The sequence below is a fragment of the Loxodonta africana genome, chromosome 19, assembly GCF_030014295.1.
Source record: "Loxodonta africana isolate mLoxAfr1 chromosome 19, mLoxAfr1.hap2, whole genome shotgun sequence".
In the NCBI taxonomy this organism is placed as follows: Eukaryota; Metazoa; Chordata; class Mammalia; order Proboscidea; family Elephantidae; genus Loxodonta; species Loxodonta africana.
Window position 1 is genome coordinate 17,421,750 of NC_087360.1, and position 18,871 is coordinate 17,440,620.

General features: G+C 52.4%; 1 protein-coding gene across 3 annotated transcripts in view; it reads left to right on the forward strand.

The window, feature by feature from the left end:
* Nucleotides 1-17,341, forward strand: part of BICDL1 (BICD family like cargo adaptor 1) — an 81,950-nt gene extending 64,609 nt beyond the window's left edge. The window contains exons 5-10 of one of the 3 annotated variants that reach the window (XR_010318588.1): nucleotides 388-567; nucleotides 1,285-1,503; nucleotides 2,567-2,710; nucleotides 8,806-8,936; nucleotides 10,739-10,823; nucleotides 12,728-12,835. Coding sequence is in view for 2 of the 3 variants with exons in the window: in XM_064272273.1 (XP_064128343.1) it covers nucleotides 388-567; nucleotides 1,285-1,503; nucleotides 2,567-2,710; nucleotides 8,806-8,936; nucleotides 12,728-12,848; nucleotides 15,636-15,797 (957 nt within the window). In the remaining variant the exon portion in view is untranslated. Of the gene's footprint in view, nucleotides 1-387; nucleotides 568-1,284; nucleotides 1,504-2,566; nucleotides 2,711-8,805; nucleotides 8,937-10,738; nucleotides 10,824-12,727; nucleotides 12,849-15,635 lie in introns of those variants that run through there. The other 2 variants (XM_064272273.1, XM_003419263.4) reach the window with 2 other exon arrangements.
* The last annotated feature ends 1,530 nt before the right edge of the window (nucleotides 17,342-18,871 follow it).

An 18,871-nucleotide genomic window follows, 5' to 3' on the forward strand; every position in this document is an offset into this window, starting at 1 on the left:
ATGGCAACCCTATAGAACACAGTAAAACTGCCCCACAGGGTTTCCAAGGCTGTAAGTCTCTATGGAAGCAGACAGCCACGTCTTTCTCCCATAGCAACTGGTAGGTTCAAACTGCTGACCTTTTAGTTACAGCCGAGTGCTTAACCACTTCACCACCAGTTCCCCCTTTTTTCTTTTTTTCCCTCGCAATTTGTGAAGAAACTGAGTTGTTTGTCCTGTAGAGCTTCCCACAACCTGGATTTTGCTGACTACACCCCCTGATGGAGTCTAAAGTTCCTCTGTATTCTTCTGTAAGTTGGTGGTTGGATCTAGACTTACGATCGGTTCAGGGCAGTTTTATGTGTTTGTGTTTGGCATACCTGACTACTGTTTCCATCTCGTTGAAAGCTGCATCAAAGCCAGCTGGAGCTCCAGGAGGTGCGGCTCTCCTGCCGGCAGCTGCAGGTGAAGGTGGAAGAACTCACTGAGGAGCGGAGTTTGCAGAGCTCTGCGGCCACCAGCACCTCCCTCCTGTCAGAGATAGAGCAGAGCATGGAGGCCGAGGAACTGGAGCAGGAGAGGGAGCAGGTGCCGACACCCATCACTCCTCAGCGTGGGAGATCACCTGGGGATTCCCGGGCAGGGACCTGGACTCAAGAGCCCAGCAGCCCTCCATATTGTTAGTGCCTATTATTTCAGCTGCCAGCCTGGCAAGGACCTGTGGCCTACACCTGGGCAAGCCCTAGGCTGCTGGCCAGAGCTGTCTTAAAGCAGGCCCTGAGGAAGCATGCTCCTGGCCCTCCATTTTCATCACGCTGTCCGTTAAGGCTTTAAGAACAGAATTGCCAGAGGATAGAATGTCAAAGGCACAGCCACATGCCACCCAGTGCCCTTTAGGAAATACTTGTTGACTAATGATTGGCCTCATGCTTCTTGTACTGACAAAGTTCTAGAACATTTATGATCCATCCTTTCTATCCACTTGGTTTCTTTTCATGCTACCCACAACTATTTATTCCCCTAATCATTTTCTGATTCCCACAAAAGTGACTGTGCTTATATTAAGAAATGCTTATATGGTGGGTGGGAGGGGCCAGAGCAGGGAAAATAAGAATTGGGAGTCTTTATAGACATATATAGACATACTGGGCCCAAAACAAGTATCGGTGTTTCTTGGGACAGGTGATTTAAAACAAAAAACCTTTTTCCCAGAACTGGTGTCTTGGGTTTAGATACTTGAAAAAGGTGACCAGTTGGCGGTCTTCACTGGAACCCACAGTCAAGAGTTATTTCTTTCCGTAACAGCTGAGACTGCAGCTCTGGGAAGCCTACTGCCAGGTTCGCTATCTCTGCTCACACCTTCGAGGAAACGACAGTGCTGACTCAGCCGTCTCCACAGACTCCTCAATGGACGAGTCTTCGGAAACCTCGTCCGCTAAGGACGTGCCAGCCGGCAGCTTGCGCACTGCCCTCAACGAGCTCAAAAGACTGATACAGAGCATTGTGGACGGCATGGAGCCCACGGTAAGAAGCCAGCCTGAAGTTCTTACGCCCCAGGATCTGGCTAGGGGTAGACTGAAACCAAGAACAGGAGGTAAGGCTAACCCTGGAATTGGAGCCTTATAAAATAAGTACAGGAATCACTGAATACTGGTGATCAGACAGGGGTGTAGGTGCTGAGGAATGGAAGACTCCAAGACCCTCTTCCTGCAGCTACTGGGATGCATATTGGAGTCCTTTCTCCTTAGAGTTTGTCCAAGCAATGGGGGCTTCAAGGCCAAGAGATTTCCTTAGAAGCTTTGACTATAGGAACTTGTATCCAGGTTAAAAACTACAGGTTACTCTTCATAGGCCACTGGTCCTGGTGATAGGGTGTGGCTATGAACAGGTCAATGTAAAGATGGGAAGCTTTGGCCAAAGAATGTAAGTGAGTTACAGAAAGCTGAGCTCAACTGCAAGGGCCTTGTAGAATTCCTGATGAGGCCCCTCCTGAGAAGGAATGGGCAGTTCAAGTGGGCATCTGGGCAGAGTGACATGCCCTGCAGCTTCACAACAGGCTTGTGCGCCATTTACTCCATCCACTCCCAGCTGTCAGGCTATTACGTCTCTTCAGGTTTCGTCTTCCTACAGAATAGTTGTGTCTTTCTACCCGTATGAGGTGAGGTAAGATGATAGGATGTTGTTCCTACCTGAGCATGCTGTGTTGATCTGTGGAACGTATTGCCGGAGTCCATGGAGGCCAGTCTTTGTGGGGAAAGGGAGTGGTCAGACTGGGCGTGTGGCTCACTGCATACAGACCATTCCCCTTCCATGAGCCCTGAAACAAGAATAAATGTCTAAAAAAGCAAGAAAATGGAAAATATCTAGCTGTTGTTTGCAAATTGATATTGAGCAAGAGACTCTTTCTCCCCTAACCTTCTTTCTTCCCCCCTTTGTCTCTCTCCCCTCCCTGTGTACCATTTCCCCCATTATCTTTCTCCTGCTCATTTTGCCATTTCTCTCCCCTCCACCTCTCCTCCTCTCCCCACTGGTCCCCCGTACCCTCATCATCTCTCTGGCTGGCTGGGTCACATTCTCTTGCTGTCAGAGCTCCCGGAGAATTGATGATGACTCCTTAGAAGAACAGATAAGGCAGACCAGTGAGGACTCAAGAGCCCTAAGGGAACTCATGGAGGGAGAGAGGGGTAAACTGAGGCAAAGCCTAGAAGAGCTGCAGCAACTCCACAGTCAGGTGAGCACCCGCATCTTCAGCCCAGGGCAGGGAATGCGCACGCGTCTGTGGGCTCTCCTGGGGCCCTGGTGAATTGAATTTGAGAAGTGGCTTTCCTCTGACAACCCTCAGGGAACTGTGACCTGAAGTTGAGGTGAGCTGGGTGTCTTCAAAAGAGGAAACCAGTCCTCTGGCTTAGCCCAAAGTACAATTGGCAGAGATACGAAAAGCCAGTCCTTGTCTCCTCCAGTGACACATTACCTTCCACAGAGCCAAGTCAGTCAGTGGATGCTGACGCTGAAGGAGCCACAGCTCCCAAAACACTTAGGGATGTTTCTTCCAGCAGCTGCTGAGCAGGGAAGTTTGCAAACCAAGGAACAATCGATCTCTGCAGGACTGCTCCCTTTTTATAAATGCCACCATCTCTGTTGGCCTGCTTTTCACCTTTAGAACTCCCTGCTGCTCCTGTGTTCCCTCCCTGTTGGTCAGGATTGCATCGCTTGAGAACACTGGAGAAGGATGTCTGTATTCTGATCTGAGAAGATGTAAAGAGCTAAGGAGCAGCCCTACCCAGAAAGGAGGTCCTGGAATCTATTCTAGGGTTATATGAAGGTTCTTCCTTTTGACTAGGGTCATGTTTAGTCCCTTACTACTGTGAGGGACACCACACACATACCCTCTAAACCCTGCCCCCACCCAGCCTGCCCCTTTGTTTTCCTGTCCAAGGCTGTTCATCCCTTCCTGCTACACAAGATTTCTGAGATGGGACTTAAGCCAGGCTATTACTTCAGTCACCATTACTTAAATTTAAGAGACTTTTCTAGAAATAAACTGCTGTCTTTTTATTTCTTTGGATCATACCCATTAGTCTCCCTAGTATTATCCTCTTGGAAAACAGGAAAAGACTCACCCACAAACATGACTGTCCTCTCTCTGTGAGGGAGCAGATAACGAGGACACAGAAATGTGTTTAAAGCTAGGGTTTGATCTTGGCAAAGCCCTGGGAGTGGAGTAAGGCAGCCAGAGACAGTCTTAGTCCTACAATCTGATACCTCAGGTGGTATTGGCCATGGTGTGGTTCTGACTCAAGGACAAATCTCCCAAATGGGAAGAATAAAACGCAAGTGAAGATTGAATCTACACGTCCTTGGATTAATAAAAATGTTGCTAATTTTAAAGCCCATTTACATTCCTGAGGGGTACTCTGCTCATCAGCTCTTTGATATTGGCTGGTGTTTTCCGTTTGTTTTTTGTTTCTCAGGCCTATAAAACTGAAAGCTCACCAGAGGACACTATTTCATTCAGAAACAGAAGCAAAGCGTAGGTTGCTGAGAGTCTGGTGTGGAACTATCTAGGAAGCCATCCCCACCAGGAAAGTATCCTTAAAAATTCAGCCAATAACTGGTTTAGGCCAGCCGTGGATTCCCTTCCAGGTAGCTCATCAAGGAGATGGATGCACTCAGGACCCACAGGGGCCATAGAGCTGGGCTTCTCTCTCGGGTCATCTCTCCCCAAATACTCAGTCCAAGCTGAAAACATCTTAGCCAATGCAGCCCGACAGAGCAACACTGACACCCCGAGGCAGTGGGCAGGGTGCAGATTGAGGTCCAGAATGATGGTGGAAATGGCAGCCATCACAGCAGGCATCAAGTTCTTCCTGCAGCATTGATTGAGCACCCACTGTGTGCCTGACACTGTGCTAGACCTGAGAGGCACAAGGTGGACATGACAGGGCCCCTACACCCCAGAAACTCTCAGTATCGGGAAGAAGTCAGAACCATCTTTGTACCCTTTTAGAGGGACAGAACCTAGACAAGGTTAGGTGGAGCCAGGTTCCAGCAAACAGCTCCTAGACCTGGGGGAGATGGAATTGAGACAAGCCTCATCCAAGGATCCAGCCTCGGAGCCCAGCTCCTTCCTACCTGAGTGGGTCCTTTTCTCTCCTGGAAACTAGGAAACTAGGCCAGAGGTAAAAGGTGTAGGGCCTGGGAGGCGACAAAACTAGCCCCCTCAGAAGCCTACTCAGATTTGTTAAAAGAGAGCCTAGGTTCAATTAAACTGATAATTAGATGTCTGAGGCAAAAGCCATAGCCACACCTGAAGGCCGGCCCAGCATCGTTCTCTTGCTGAATTAGCGCGCAAGTCTCCAGCTCCTGCCCTCTGTAGGGCCCCCCACACCCTCCACGTCAGTGGCAAGGGGCTCCCCTCCCTCCATTCCCCACAGCTCTCCAGACCCCTGCTCACCTTGTCTGGCGAGGGCTGGGTATAGAGCAGCTGCCACTGAGGCAGGGCAGATCTCTGAGTGATTCGTCTGTAGCAAAATGAAAAAGCCATTTACCTGTGAATTTCCTCAGCCATTTTTAAGGCCAGTGAACCTGGTTTAAGAAGCTCAGTGAGAAAGTCCTGGCTGTGGTGTTTGAATCCTTTATGCTTGACTAGCATGCACGCCAGATACTCCAGAAAGGGAATCGAAAGCACAGGAGAACTGATACTGGGAGTGGTCAAGGCCTGCACTAGTACAACCCTGATGGCTCCTTCTCTATAAAATCTCAGCATGTTCTCTTTCCTCCATTGTTCTCCTAGCCACTGCCCCAGTTCTTGCCTGCATTCTTTCACATGGGGATGTGGTAATCACTTCCTAACTCACCTGTCTTCCCCCAGTCCACCAGCCCTCCAAATGGTTTGGATTGATCCTCCTGAAGCATAACTTGAAAACAGTATGCACTTCCAGTAAGTTCTGGGCACGGCTTCAAACCGAATCGTTCCAGTCTGAACCCCTGCTGAGAATTTGCATTTCCGGTCCATGTATGCTGAATCAAAATCTAAATTTTAACACTATCCCCAGGTGATTCTTTTGTATAACTTCCTGGGAACTTGTTAGGAATGCACATTAGAAGCTCTGGTTCTGGGCTGGCTTCCCATTAATCAATAAAAAGAAGCCTCTGGCCTTCGTGGCCACCACAACAGTCTGGTTGCATTCTCGCCAGCCAGCCTTCTGTCCTCTCATTTCCCACCTCACCTCCTTTGTGTTAGCAGTGAACAAAGGCTGTAAAAGGGGATGGCACACTTACCCGTGCTTTTCCACACCTGGGCCTTGTATCCAGCTCATCTCTCTGCCCGGAAAACCCTTCGTCCCAGCTGCACATAGCTCAACCCCATCATCCTTCAAGTGCCCCATCAGGTGTCACTTCCTCCTTGAAGCCCTCTTGGTTTCATCCCTCATGGAGTAGCCCCGGCTCTGCTTTGCCATAGTTACCCTCATTCACATTTCATCTTCCCAATTAAACCCTAGATGCCTGAGGACAAGCTCAGGTCTCATTTGTCTTTGTCTACTAAAGCAATGAGCATAGGACGTTGCCTAGAGTGGGCACTCAAATAATTGTTGAAGGAGAGAGGATATACTCAGGATGTTAGGTTATATTCAGGATGTTTTCTTCAATGCTGTTTAACTGTGGGGACACCCACTTTATTTGCGAGAAGTGGATTTGGGGTGGAAGTAACCCTAAATCGATGTATAGACAAGCCAGACCGATCCTCAAGAGTAAGTCCCGCACAGACAGAGGGAGGAGGAGTGGAGCAGACAACCATCGGGCAGGCACTGGCCTAGGCCCTTGCCACTATTTATCTCATTTGATTACAACAATCTGAGGAAGGAGAATAGTTATTTTTATTCCTACTTTTTATGAAAGGTTTAAGAAAGATTAAGTCCCTCGTCACTTCTGCTGAGGCAGATGGCTGGTAAGCCTTACCTTTACGAGGCCAAAGTAAAAAGTTCTTCTGCAGTTTTATCTGGAGCATATTAAATGTTGGCATTTCCTGCCTAGCATGTAGTCTCACCTGTTCCTTTCTCAGCTGGCAGAACACCTGGCTGGCCCTCGGCTGCCCTGAGGCCGTGTCAGGGGCATTTGGTCTGAGGCGGGCTGTCTGTCTCCACCAGGTGCTTTCTGGGTCTTCCCAGGCAGCAGAACCTACAGTAAACAGGCTGAGGCAGCCTTTTCACCTGGGCCTTGTCTGCTTCGGGGCTGGATGGATATGCAGACACCACCCCTGCTGACGCTTAGTTCTTACCCCAGTTTTGGGGTATCCTCTGAACTCCTGGAGATGGCTGCTCCTCAGGGCCTGGCAACTCTGCTGTTTCAGTTTGGGGAGAATCTGAAGTGTTTCCAGGAAGCTTGATTTTCAGCCTTAGTCCTGAGCCTGTGCTCCATACCGTTCTATCTAAAGATGATTAGACCAGGGCTTCAAACCAGTTCATTCAGGTTCAAACCCCTGCTGAGAATTTGCAAGTCTAACAAGCTCCCATTTGATGCTAATACTGCTTGTCAGGAACCAGTTTTGAGAACCACTAGTAGAGCAGTGGGTCTCAAAATTTGTTATATATAAGAATCACCTGGGGATCTTGTTAAAATATAGATTCTGATTCGGTATATCTGACGTGGAAATGCAAATTCTCTGCAGGGGTCTGAATTGGAATGAACTGGTTGGAAGTCCTGGATTAGAGCTGGGACTTGAAGAGCAGAGGAGTGGACTGAAAGATGGCGTCTGTGCCCTGTGGGAGGGAGGCAGACCTGTGTAGATGGATCCTCCCTGCTGGAAAAATGTCACACTATACGTGATATTTAACAAGACGTCAGGGCCGGACAGCCTGACTCATGTCTGAACTTACCAGCTGAGAAGAAGGGGCTCCAACCCTTCCAGTCATTCAATGGATCCTTACCGAAAGCTCTGCCGGGCAGGGTTTTTTATTTTTTATTGCGTTTGAGGTGAAAATTTACAGTGCAATTTTAGTTTCTCGTTCATAAATTTATTTACAAATTGTTTTTGCGACATTGGTTGCAGTCCCCACAATATGTCAGTACTCTCCCCCTTTCCCTTTACACCATGGGTTCCCCGTGTCCATTTGTCCAGGTTTCCTGTCCCTTTCTGCCTTCTCACCTTTGCTTTTGGGCAAGTGTTGCCCTTTTGGTCTTCTCTGGGCAGGGTTTCTCATGGCAGGCAACAGGAACTTGCTCTGCTTAACTTAAGCAGGAAGAGAACGTAGTGGAGTTCGTTCAGGTAGCTCCCAGAATTAACAGGAAGGCTGGAGAACTGGGCTCCAAAAATAGGAAGAAGCCAGAAACAATCTGTGACCCCTGTAGGTAATTTTCTCCTGGCCTGTGGCTTTGGTTTACTCCCTTGAGATGTGACTGGCAAGTCTGGGTCACTTGCCTATGCCCAGGCTGCCTGGGAAAGGAAATGTCTTCCCTCCTTTGGCTTCCATTAGGAGGGCCATGCCCTGCTCATACAACCAGGAATGGCCCAGAATAGGAAGGGAGTTTGGATGACGAGTAGCCAATAAATGACAGATGTCCTCTGCACAAGTGTTGGGATTAAGCACTGCAGACGGTCAGATTACAGAGATGGATCCAACACAGTCCCTGTCATCACTGAGCTCCTGGTACAAAGGTTACTGTGCAGTGGGAAGGGATAAGCCTGGTCACGGAGAGAGCCACTAGGAAGGGCACCTGATCACCAAAGGATGACTCCAGGTTTGGCACGAGAACCTGAGTCGGCTGTGGTGCCAGTCACTAAAGCACAGATCACAGAAAAGGCAACAGAGTTGAAGTGAAAGATGATAACATCATTAGGTATCTAAATCCCACGTGGCTTTGACCTGGGGAGGTGAATGAAGAAGGAAAGGGAGCCAGGCTGCGCCAAGAGCTGTCAGAGAGCTGAGTGACGGAAGCCAGGGCCACTTGGGACCATGTTGATAGCAGCTCTCCATGTTGAGTGGATGGTGGCTGGAAACAAAACTTGAGCCCATAGCCAGAGCACTGAGGCATTTATGGCCATCCGTCCTTAGTTACCAGGGAGTGCCTTGAAATGAAGGAGGTGGTGTAGTGTGCTGGAGACAAAGGGGCTCTGGCCTCGCACCTGCAGGTCCAGGGCTGTGTTCCCCCGTTGTCCCCTTGCCACTGCGTTCAGGCCTAGCGTGGGGCATCCTTTGTTCAGGAGAGACTTCCTGAAACTCAGAGGCTTCAGGCATAGGAGCTACCCGGTGCCTGCTGGGGTTCTCTGGTTCCTTTTTCCCAGCAGCAGTGATAGCATCCCACTCATTCTCCTTGGGCTCCCGTTAGGTGACGCTGCTGAGTGTGGAGATGACTGCACTGAAAGAGGAGAGAGACCGACTCAGAGTGACATCAGAGGACAAGGATCCAGAGGAGCAGCTTCAGAAGGCCATCAGGGACCGGGATGAGGCCATCGCTAAGTAAGTGAGATCCCTCGTTTGGTTCTATTTTTAATTACACAAGTAACATGTGAGTATACCTCAGTTGAAAAACATTTTAAATCCTGCACAATTACAAGTGTAAAAAGCTAGAGGCTGCCTACTACCCGCCTCGCCCCCAGTCGCATTCTTCTCCGCAGACGGACACCACTCTTGAAAGTTGGGTGTGTGCGTTTTACAGATTTTTTTCCTGTGCATACGCAGGAGGCTATGCAATATTGTTGTGGTTGGGTGCCCTAGAGTCCATTTCGACTCACAGTGAGCCCATGTGCCTGAGTAGAACTGCCTATAGAGTTTTCTTGGCTGTAATTTTTACAGGAGTGGATCTCCAGATCTTTCTCCTGCGGAGCTGCTGGGTGGGGTTCAAACCAACCACCTTTCAGGTAGCGGCCAAGTGCAAAAACCATTCACACCACCAGAGCCCCTTATATGCAACATAGTTCTTGTTCTTTTTTAACATCACTGGGATGATACTCTCTATGCCTTGCTTTTTTTCACTTCATATATTTTAGAGAGCTTTCCAATTTTATTTTTATATAAATATGTTTATAATATATAAAATATGTTATATATAATTAGCGAATACTTGAATAGCAGTGCAATCTGAGGGGCGGGAGAAAAGGGGGCACATACCTTCACAAATAACAACGAGTGGTATGGTTTGCTACAGTTATGTAATAAAATGGTAAAATTAAGGCACTATTATTATTTTTTTTTTATTTATTTTTATTATTATTATGGAAGCCCATTGGGAATAAAAAGCAGAATAAAGTTAGAAGTACAGGCTGGCTGGTCACCTACGATCAGCTAGGAAAGCAGAACAGAGATTAAGATTTGAGGCTGCCATACTGGCAGGGACCAGCAGGAATCCCAAATCATGTCCTAGACCTTCCCCTGAACCCTCAGAGGAAAAGGGATGACAGCTGAGGAAACGAACCAGGCACCCATTGCCTGCTGGGGTGGGGTGTGGAGGGTTCGTGCCCCAGGCCCCAGCCCCCATGCAAACATGTCTGGTGGGCTGAGCTGGGCCCAGCAAGTCAGGATTCTCCTCAACACCCAAGCCTAGGGCTGAGGGTCAAGATCTGACCATACTCTGGCATCAGCACACGAGGTGGGAGATACAACCAGAGAGAGTGGTGGGGTGCAGGAGAGAAGGAATAAGTTGTCCGGTCCCCCTCAAGAAAATGGAACCTATCTCTGCCGCCAGGGTGAGGGACGAAGCCACCAAACCTACATGAAGCCTCGTAACGCTTGCCCTTGACACTAGCTGATCCGATCTGCAAATTCTCATCCCCGGAAGGATGCTCCCGGTAGGCGGAACTCTGGAATGAGGCCCCTGCTCTTCCTGGACCCCAGTAGCATAGGGCAGGCCCTGTGGGAAGAGGGCTGGGGTGTCAGATCACTCCAGAATGGTTCTTTTTCTGCTCCTTACAAATGAAACTTGGTGTACGGTAATTGAGACAACAGACTTGAGCAGTCATTTAAGGGGGAGCCACACCCACATTTGCACAGGACTTCAGATTTTACAATACACTTTCCTCTCCATCATCTCAGGTTCTTAATCCTGGCTGCACATTAAAATCATTCTGGACTTGCCCAGAACAACTCAATCTGAATCTCTGGGGTTGGGGCTGCTCCTTAAAAGCCTCCCCATCTACCCACATCCCAGATTCTAATGGGCAGTCAGGGCTGAGAATCCCCCAAGAAACATAGCTTCCTAGCCTACACTGGGCTGCAGGAACCTTAAGGTGTACCTTAAAAAGTCGCATAATTCTCTCTTGCAGGTGAAAGACCTTCACTAAAAGCAAAAACGTGGGACTAGTAATCTGCCTCACAAAAACAAAAAGGAGACGATTACTCGTGGTTCCAGTTAAGTAAGGGATTCTGCTAGCACTTAGAAATATTCCTGTCTTAAAACGTGATTAACGCAGGGATCAGCAGCTTCCGTAGCTTAGCTCTCCCTGTCTGGGATTTCTCATGAATGACAAGGACCAAGATGCTTAGTGAGCGAACGATCCCGAGGGTGCAATCCGAAGCCAGGGTACGGAGGTGGGCAAGGCGGGCCCCGTCTCCGGGGGCTCCCGAGAAGGAAGGAGGGCCCCCAGCGCCGAGGCCGGGCCGCTGCTGGACCTCGCCCCTCTGGTCCCGCTGGCCCCTCTCTCCCGGGCGTTAGTCAGCACATTTCCGGGGCTCCAGGCTGCTCGTGGCGCCACCTGCCGGGAGACGCCCGGAAGTGTTTGAGGCTGCAGCCGCCGCGAGGCGCCAGGGAGACTGTTCTGACGTCCATTGGCCGCGGGGGCGGCCGGGATGGGCGTCCATGGCAACCGGTACCGCGCGGCGAGGGCTGCTGTTTGCCGCCAGCCAATAGCAGCGGGCGTGACGGAGGCGGCCTGCGGCGCCTGAGACCCCGACGCTCATTGGAGGGGCCAGGTCCTACGCCGCAGACCGCAGCGCAGTGCGGCCGGGGCGGACGCGGGCGCTGGGCGCTGGCTGAGCGCTTGCTCCGGAAAGAGGGGGGCGGGGTGCAGGTGGGTGACTGATGACTCCGTGGTCATGAGGCCAGAGAGGATGTGCTAGTCACAGTGCTGGTCACGGTGGTGGCCTGAGCGCTTTACTAATGGGGCCCGCCTGCTCCTGCTTCCGGCTGCGCTTTTGCTAGTGCAGTTGGCGTGCCCGAGGCCTCCGCAGACGGGTCCTCTAGCTGTCCTCGCCCGTGCAGGGGCGAGAGGGCGCGTTGGTCGCTGGGCCTGTGCAACGAGGACATTTTTGTGAGCTTTTTTCTAACAAGCGCGGTAGCGGTAGATGAGGGCAAGGGCTACCAGACGCTTTGGCAACCGGGCAACCAGTGCAGCCTCTATAGGGGCCATCCAAGTCCCTCCCACTTTATCCCACGCTCCCCCCCCCAAAAAAAACTCATTTTTTGCATTGAAAACTAAGAGTCAGGAATGTTGGGGAATATGAACGGAGTGATACGTGTAACACGTACAAAACGTGAAAATGCAACCGTGTGTGTGGGAGGGGCTCCCCGTCGGGGATCCTTACCCAGAGATACCAGTGCGACATTTTTGTGTATGTCTTTCAAATACCGTGCAAAACTGATATCGTACTAGTTCTTGTGTTGGGTGCTTTTCTCCGCTCAACAATACGTCGTGAACATTTCTCCATTGTCAGTAAATAGTCAGTGTCCTGGTTCTCACTGGTGATGGCGTGCCATCCCATAATTTACTGTTTTTTTTTTTTTTTTTTTTAGTTCCCTAAGTGTTGCATATGATGATTGGCTAAGCTATGGGGATCGCCATGTGTGACTGCCTTTGCACACTTCTGTATCTTTAAGGCAAACCCCTTAATAGGGGAATTGCTGGTCAAAAGGAATCCCTCCCTATAGCAGGAGGACAAACCCTCCATTCCAGTGGGGACTGACATATTTGCTTGGGGGAAGGATTAGTAGCTCCTTTGTGCTGTGTGAGGCCTTTGGTCTCCTCTGGATTCCAGTCCTGACTTAGGTATCTTTCTCTTTTAACCACACTGAACCTCTCTTTCTGCATCTGTGAGGTGGAGCTAACATATAATCCCTTCACCTACAGTTTAGTTATAAAAATTGGGAGGATGTGTAGTGAAAGCAGGTTGCAGACTTTCTACAAGTAACATCAGTTACTGTTACAGTTACCAGGGGCTTGTTAGGAGTTGGGGGTCAGGGCCTGTCCCCCCCTACTGTGGACTGCAGATCCTCTGGGACAGGGTCTCCATGCTTACCCTGGCTTGTCTGTTTTCAGGAAGAATGCTGTGGAGCTGGAACTCACCAAGTGCAGGATGGATATGATGGCTCTGAACAGCCAGCTGCTGGATGCCATTCAGCAGAAACTGAACCTCTCGCAGCAGCTTGAGGCTTGGCAGGTAAACGAGAGCCCACAGCCCCGGGGAGAGAAGGCAAGGCTCCAGTGGGGTCTCTGAGCCTCAGGCAGTGTGGAGAGGTTGTTACTGGAGGGTCCCATGGGACTGGTGAGCAGTGACCCCAGTCTTCACCTGCCGAAATCTACAGCTCACATTCCTGTGTCTGGAGAAGAATGTTGATGCTTTCAAGAGCAGCAAGCCCCAGACTACTGAGCTGGGGCTGGCGTGGCCTCCAGATGTGGCACTGGGGCCTCCCTCTGCCGCTGGCATTCTCTGCTCTGTTTAAATTAGAAAGAAACAGCTGTTAACGTGGAGGGCCCAGGAAGGCCCGTGTGATGGATGAGAGTTCGCAGCTGGATGCAGTTCAGCAGCTCTCAGGCGCTGGCAGCTGCTGCCCTGCCCTTCTCAAAGGCCAACTTCTCTTTCCCAAGAGCACTGCAAGGCACTGTAGCACTGCTGTGCTCAGGGTCCTGCAGCGCTTCTCAGGGCTGGGACTGGGACTGGCCTTGTGTGGATGTGGATGAGGTATACAGTTGCAGGATATGAGTGTGACCAGTAATGTTTCTCCCCAAGAAAACGGAACCAGACAGGTGAAAAGCCACTTGGCAGCTTTACCACAGGCAGGTTAGCAGTGCCTGTCCCGCTGAGGTCCCACTGCCCTGGGTCCCACCGCCCAGCCCGTGAAGCTGGCAGAGGTGCCGCCACGGACTGCTGGTCCCCGGCTGCCCCGGCTCACCGTCCTGTTCTTCTTTCTTCTCTCCTGGCTGCAGTTTGCTTCCTCAGGGCTTTTTACTATCTGGCTCCTTTGGTTTCTGATCTAGTGGCCTTTCTCAGTTCCCGTATCAACAGCTTTAGTTGTACACCCCTCCTGCCTTTGAGGTGAGACTGAGCCTGCATCCCATCTCCAGCCATCACCGTGTACCCCTGCCGCCTCCCCTTGTCACCACTGTGTCTGTACCGAGCCTGGCGTCATCTGTGCAGTGTGACATGCCATCAAGCCCCAGCCTCCCTCCCTCTGTCATCATCCTACCCAGTGGGGGCCTCGTCAGCACGTGGCCGGTGCTCAGGCCTAGCGCTGAGTAACCCTTTCCCAGAAATACCGTGTTTTGCCCACAGAAGTAATAGCAGATGTGAAATTAGGAGCAGCACACGCATGTGTGTGTGTGTGAATCTTTAAAATTATGTATTTCATGGAATTACTTTGATGAACTTGCTCAAAGTATAAAACTGCAGTTTGCAATGTGCCAGCGAAAACACTGTCAGCTTGGAAAGGCTTTCTTTCCAAAGGGCCCTTCGGTATTCTTGTGCTGCACTTGACAACGTCAATTGTATTGAGCAGGGCCCAGGTGCAGGCACTGGGCCTAGGATGCCCGCGGGGCTCCTGAGCAGCAGGGGCTGTGTCTTCTAGTTGTGTGGATCGGCCAGCAGCTGCGTGTCAGATCTGACAGGGGGAAAGGGAGAGGGAATGGGAGGGACCTGAGTGTGAAGAGGAAGGGTGGAGAGGACAGGGAGATAGCAGGATGGGAGGAAAGGAGGAAGTGAGGAGGTGATGGAGCAGGGCCACACTCACGGCCACCTGATGACTTGCTCAGGGAAGTCTCTGTTACACACTGAAATGTGCAAAGACGTTTGAGTAACACCAGTGGTGGGATTTGGGGTGAGAACCTGGAGGTGACATAGGTGCCCAGCTTCCTGCCCTCAAGTGAGGGGCTGCTCAAAGGCACGGAGCCCTCTGCCTGGACTCAGGAAGTACCCACCACCCCCATGCAGGCCTCACCTGTGCATGGGTGGAACTGCGGATAGGACAGGTGTTAGCCAAAGATCTCAGTGTCTTTTCACCAGGACGTCCCAGAGAGACCACCTGGCTCAAGACTGGAGGACTCATGCAGATGCTTGCTGGCTGTTCGCTGCTGACGCTAATCAGACAGGGCTGTTTATGTTGCTAAAGCAGAGGCTTCTGTTAGTGGCAGAACCCTCTGTCAAATGGAGTCTTACACAGATTCAGAATTGAGCAACCAGGACACAGAGAATGGAGCTGCTCAGTGCCGAAGCCCCGCTGTGGGTAACACGGCTGTTCTCTGAGCTGGGGAGGACATTTTCTACAGTTTCAACAAATTGGAGAGGATGAAGCCAAAGGAAATAGCAGGACAACCCCCAGAAGATGGCGCGCCCCATGGCACCTGCCACAGATCAGGCACTGGGGAGGACTGAAGGAGTGCAGCACCCAGGAAGCCTCCTGTTCCTTGCCTGTGGGATATGGGTGTTAGTAGCTCAGACCAGAAATAACTCAAAGGAAGGAAAAGAGCAGAAGTCCCTGGGGCCAGGTCATCCGTGAGGAGAGCTAGCTGGCTAAGGTCTCCCTAGGGTTGGGGAGAGGGGCAGCGGAGGGAGAATGGGTGAGGGGTCGGGGCAGCGACCAGAGCTGCAGGCACCCAGCCAGCCCCAAGGGCCCCTGGGGAGGCAGAGGGAGAGAGGCGGGGACACTGCAGCTGTTCTCTGGGCCTCTAGGGACAGACAGTCTGAGTGTCCACTGAGGGGGAGGTGGCAGGAGAGGATCACACCAGCAAGGAGAACCAGCCCCGTTGAGGAGACTCTGGTGCCGTGGGCACCTGTCTGTCCCGTGCCTCCCACACCTCACTGCTTTCTTTCCTGGTGGGCAGCCCTGGCTGTGACCCTCACTCATCTCATCTCATCCTCATCTCACATCCTTCCATTACCTGACACCTCCCTGACCCCCGTCCCCGGCCCCAAGCCCAAGTCCCTGCTGAGCCTGCCACTCTCCCCTCGCAGGATGACATGCACAGGGTCATTGACCGGCAGCTGATGGACAAGCATCTGAAGGAGCGGAGTCTGCCGGCATCTTCCTTCTCCAGGGGCCATGGCGCAGGGCGGGGGGATGAGCCTGGCGCCACCGAAGGCAAACGGTTCTTCTCGTTCTTCAGGAAAATTTAAGTTGGGAGGAGCCAGGCCACCAAGGGTGGGTGGACGGAGGCACTGAAAGGGGGTGCAGCAGAACCCAGCACACTGTCCCACGAGGGCTTCTGGAGGCCTGGGCTCCGCATTTGCAAGAGACCCAGGGTGGGAGTGCTGGCCTGGTTTGCCCTCTGAAGGGTGCCCTCCACAGGGAGACAGGCAGAAACCCTGTCCCCACCGCAGGGCCAAGCCCAAGCCTGGGTGCCCCCAGCATCTGGTATGAGCAGAGCTCAGGCTGCCCCAGAGCTGCCCCTGCTCAGCTTTGCCATTTTGACCTGCAGGTCACACACCACCCCCACCCCCACCCCCATCCCAGTGCTCCAGCACCCAGGCCCCAGGTACTGCTGCCCTTCAGTTTCTGAATACGGGGGAGCAAAAAGAGACGGAGGCCCTTCTCTGCATGCCCCAGGAGGCCGCCCACCCCCTGCTGCCTGAGCCACTCCACCCTGGCAAAGGGGTGAGGAAGGGGCCCCTCACCCACATGCATGCGGCTCTGCCAGGCACAGCTCCGGGCCCAGCACCTTTGGGCAGGTGCCAGTCTGCCGGGGCAGCTCACCGCGGGAGACTGAGCCTAAGGCAGCAGGGCCAAGGGCTGTTCTCTGGCTCAGCCACGGGTTTCAGCCCCAGCTTGGCTGAGGCCGCACTGAGCCCCAGGGAGGAAGAAGGGCCTCTTCGGGGAGCCATGGCTCTCTCTCCCCAGCCTCCTCCAGTGGCATCCTTGCCCCCTAGTTGGGGACTGGGTGGGCAGTGTTCTCTCTGGCTCTCTGCAGGCTTCAGCCACCCAGCCCTTCCCCTTCATGGGGCTGGAGCTGGGACAGGCCCTGCCCCTCCCCCCAGAAGCCCCCTGCCCCCATGTGTACTTAACCCGGCCAAGTAAGTCAAGGCCACAGACTAGCCCCAGAGGGGTCTGTGGTTAGCTACCCCAGCCACATAGGCAGCATCAGCACCGTGGGGTGGGCAGGGGCACTGTGGCAGCCCCGGCTGCTGGGAGCTCCGTGGCTCTAGACACTGCCCGGGGCTGCAGAAGGAATGACCCTGCACCTGGGGCTTCCGCTCCTTCCTCAGCAGCCACCACCCACTGTCTCTGCTGAGGCCCCAAGTCAGGTCACGGGCTGGGTGCCTGCCTGCAGCTGCTTCACAGCCAGGAAAGCGCAGCAGGGCGTGGTGAGAATGTAACTATAGATATGTACATACCACAGTGCTGTAACTTTTGTATGTAGCAATCATGTAAATACATATATGGATTTTATAATATACATATTATATATAAATCTATAAAGGCATATTTTTAGAAACACAGCGCATCACTGCTTCTTTTGAAAATAGTCTGAATAAGAATAAAATGAATTTCTACAGAGCTCCCTGCCTCGGTTTTTGAGTATTTGGAGGTGCTGGCTGGTCAGGCTGCAGCTTGCATTTCAGGAGGGCCCCTGGCTGAGAAGAGGTGGCAGTAGAGGACCCACACTGGAAGCACCTCACACCTTGGTGTCCACCAGGGTTCAGCTGAGAAGAGGCCTCCCTCCTGAGGTGGCAGCATCCTGCCCTCCAGGCCTCCGGTCGGTGACAGCTGCTTTGGTAGCCGGGGTCACAGGCACTGGGCTCACCGCCAGTGGCTGCAGGGTCCCCAGCAGTCAGGAACTGTCAGCTCTGCATCCCACCCAGAGCAGGCTCGTCAGAAGCTTGGAGCCAGAAACTGCTCAGGGCAAAGGCTTCCACTATACCCTGCCGGCATGCAGACGGGACACAGAGCTGACCCGAGCATCTTAGTACATGTGCCCTGGCCACTGCATCAGGGGAGGGGAAATTCAGCCCTGAACCAGCCCTGCCCAGAGAAGATGGGACTTGGCTTTGTAAGGTGGCCCAGGGCCTCGCAGGCACCTGTGCAGGCCTTCCCCAAGAACAAACAAGCCGGACCCACCCAGAGCACAGCTGGAGGAGAGAAAACAGACCCTGGAAGAAAATGTGGCAGCTTGAACCTTTATTTTTAGTATTTTTTTAAAAAGCATAATTAGAAATTTTCAATACAGAAATAATCCTAGCAAACCATTTAAAAGTTTTGTTTGACAGGAAATTTCACATCAGGTCCACCAGGACGTCGGCCCAGCCCTATAAGTCCCCCACCCCACCCGTCACCCCTCCCTTTGTGTATGACGCTCAGGGGACAGCACACTGTCGTCCCCAAATCATACCACCCGGGGCTGGACATACAGTGACCGGAAGCCCTGGGGGCTCCCTGCCTGGGCTGGAGGTTCCCAGGTCCCCCTCACTGTGTGAATTCGCAAGCACTCCCATGCTGGCTTCACCTGAATGCTCAGAAGTACGCCCACCCTCCCCACAGAGCCCCCAGCTCTGTGTCCCAACAGCACCCATGTTCTGCCTGGACGGTCCTGAGGACAGCGGCCAGGCTTCTGCTCTTGGCTCCCCCAGACCAGATTGGGCTGCCAGCTGGTGGTGGCCGGGCAGCCACCTTCCCCAGCCCCCAGAGCTCCCCAGCCCATCCTGTGGCTCCACAGTGGGGCCTGTCACACAGAGCCACAGGCTTTTGGCAGCCGGGAAAGTGGAGAGACAGGTCAGAAGAAACTCCCAGTTTTTATTGATTAAAAACCCATCCAACAGTGTTTACATGGAGAATCTGCAGTGTGAGCCATGATGTGATTGTCCAATCAGGACTCTGCCTGGAAATCACCTAGGGAAGGAAATCGAGTAGATCAAATCCCGGTGGTGAAATTCCCAGGTTCCGTGATCCTCTGCGGGGAAAGGTGAAGGACGTGTCCTGAGGGGAGGGAGGAGGAGCAGTATCAAGTGCAGATGACCCTGGTTTTTCCTCCAGGGAACCGGGCCAGTCAGTACTGGCAGCTGCCGGCTACCATTCCTCCCCACCCACTATGAAATCCTCATGCCATCTTGGTACTAAAAGTCTGTCAGTGATCCAAGGCTGCCTGTCAGCCCAGCTCAGAGGTGTCGTCCCCACAGTCCAGCAGCCTCCACCGCGACCCACATTCAAAGGTGCCCGGTGCTACACTGTAGCTCCAGGAACTCCAGTGGGGGCCCTG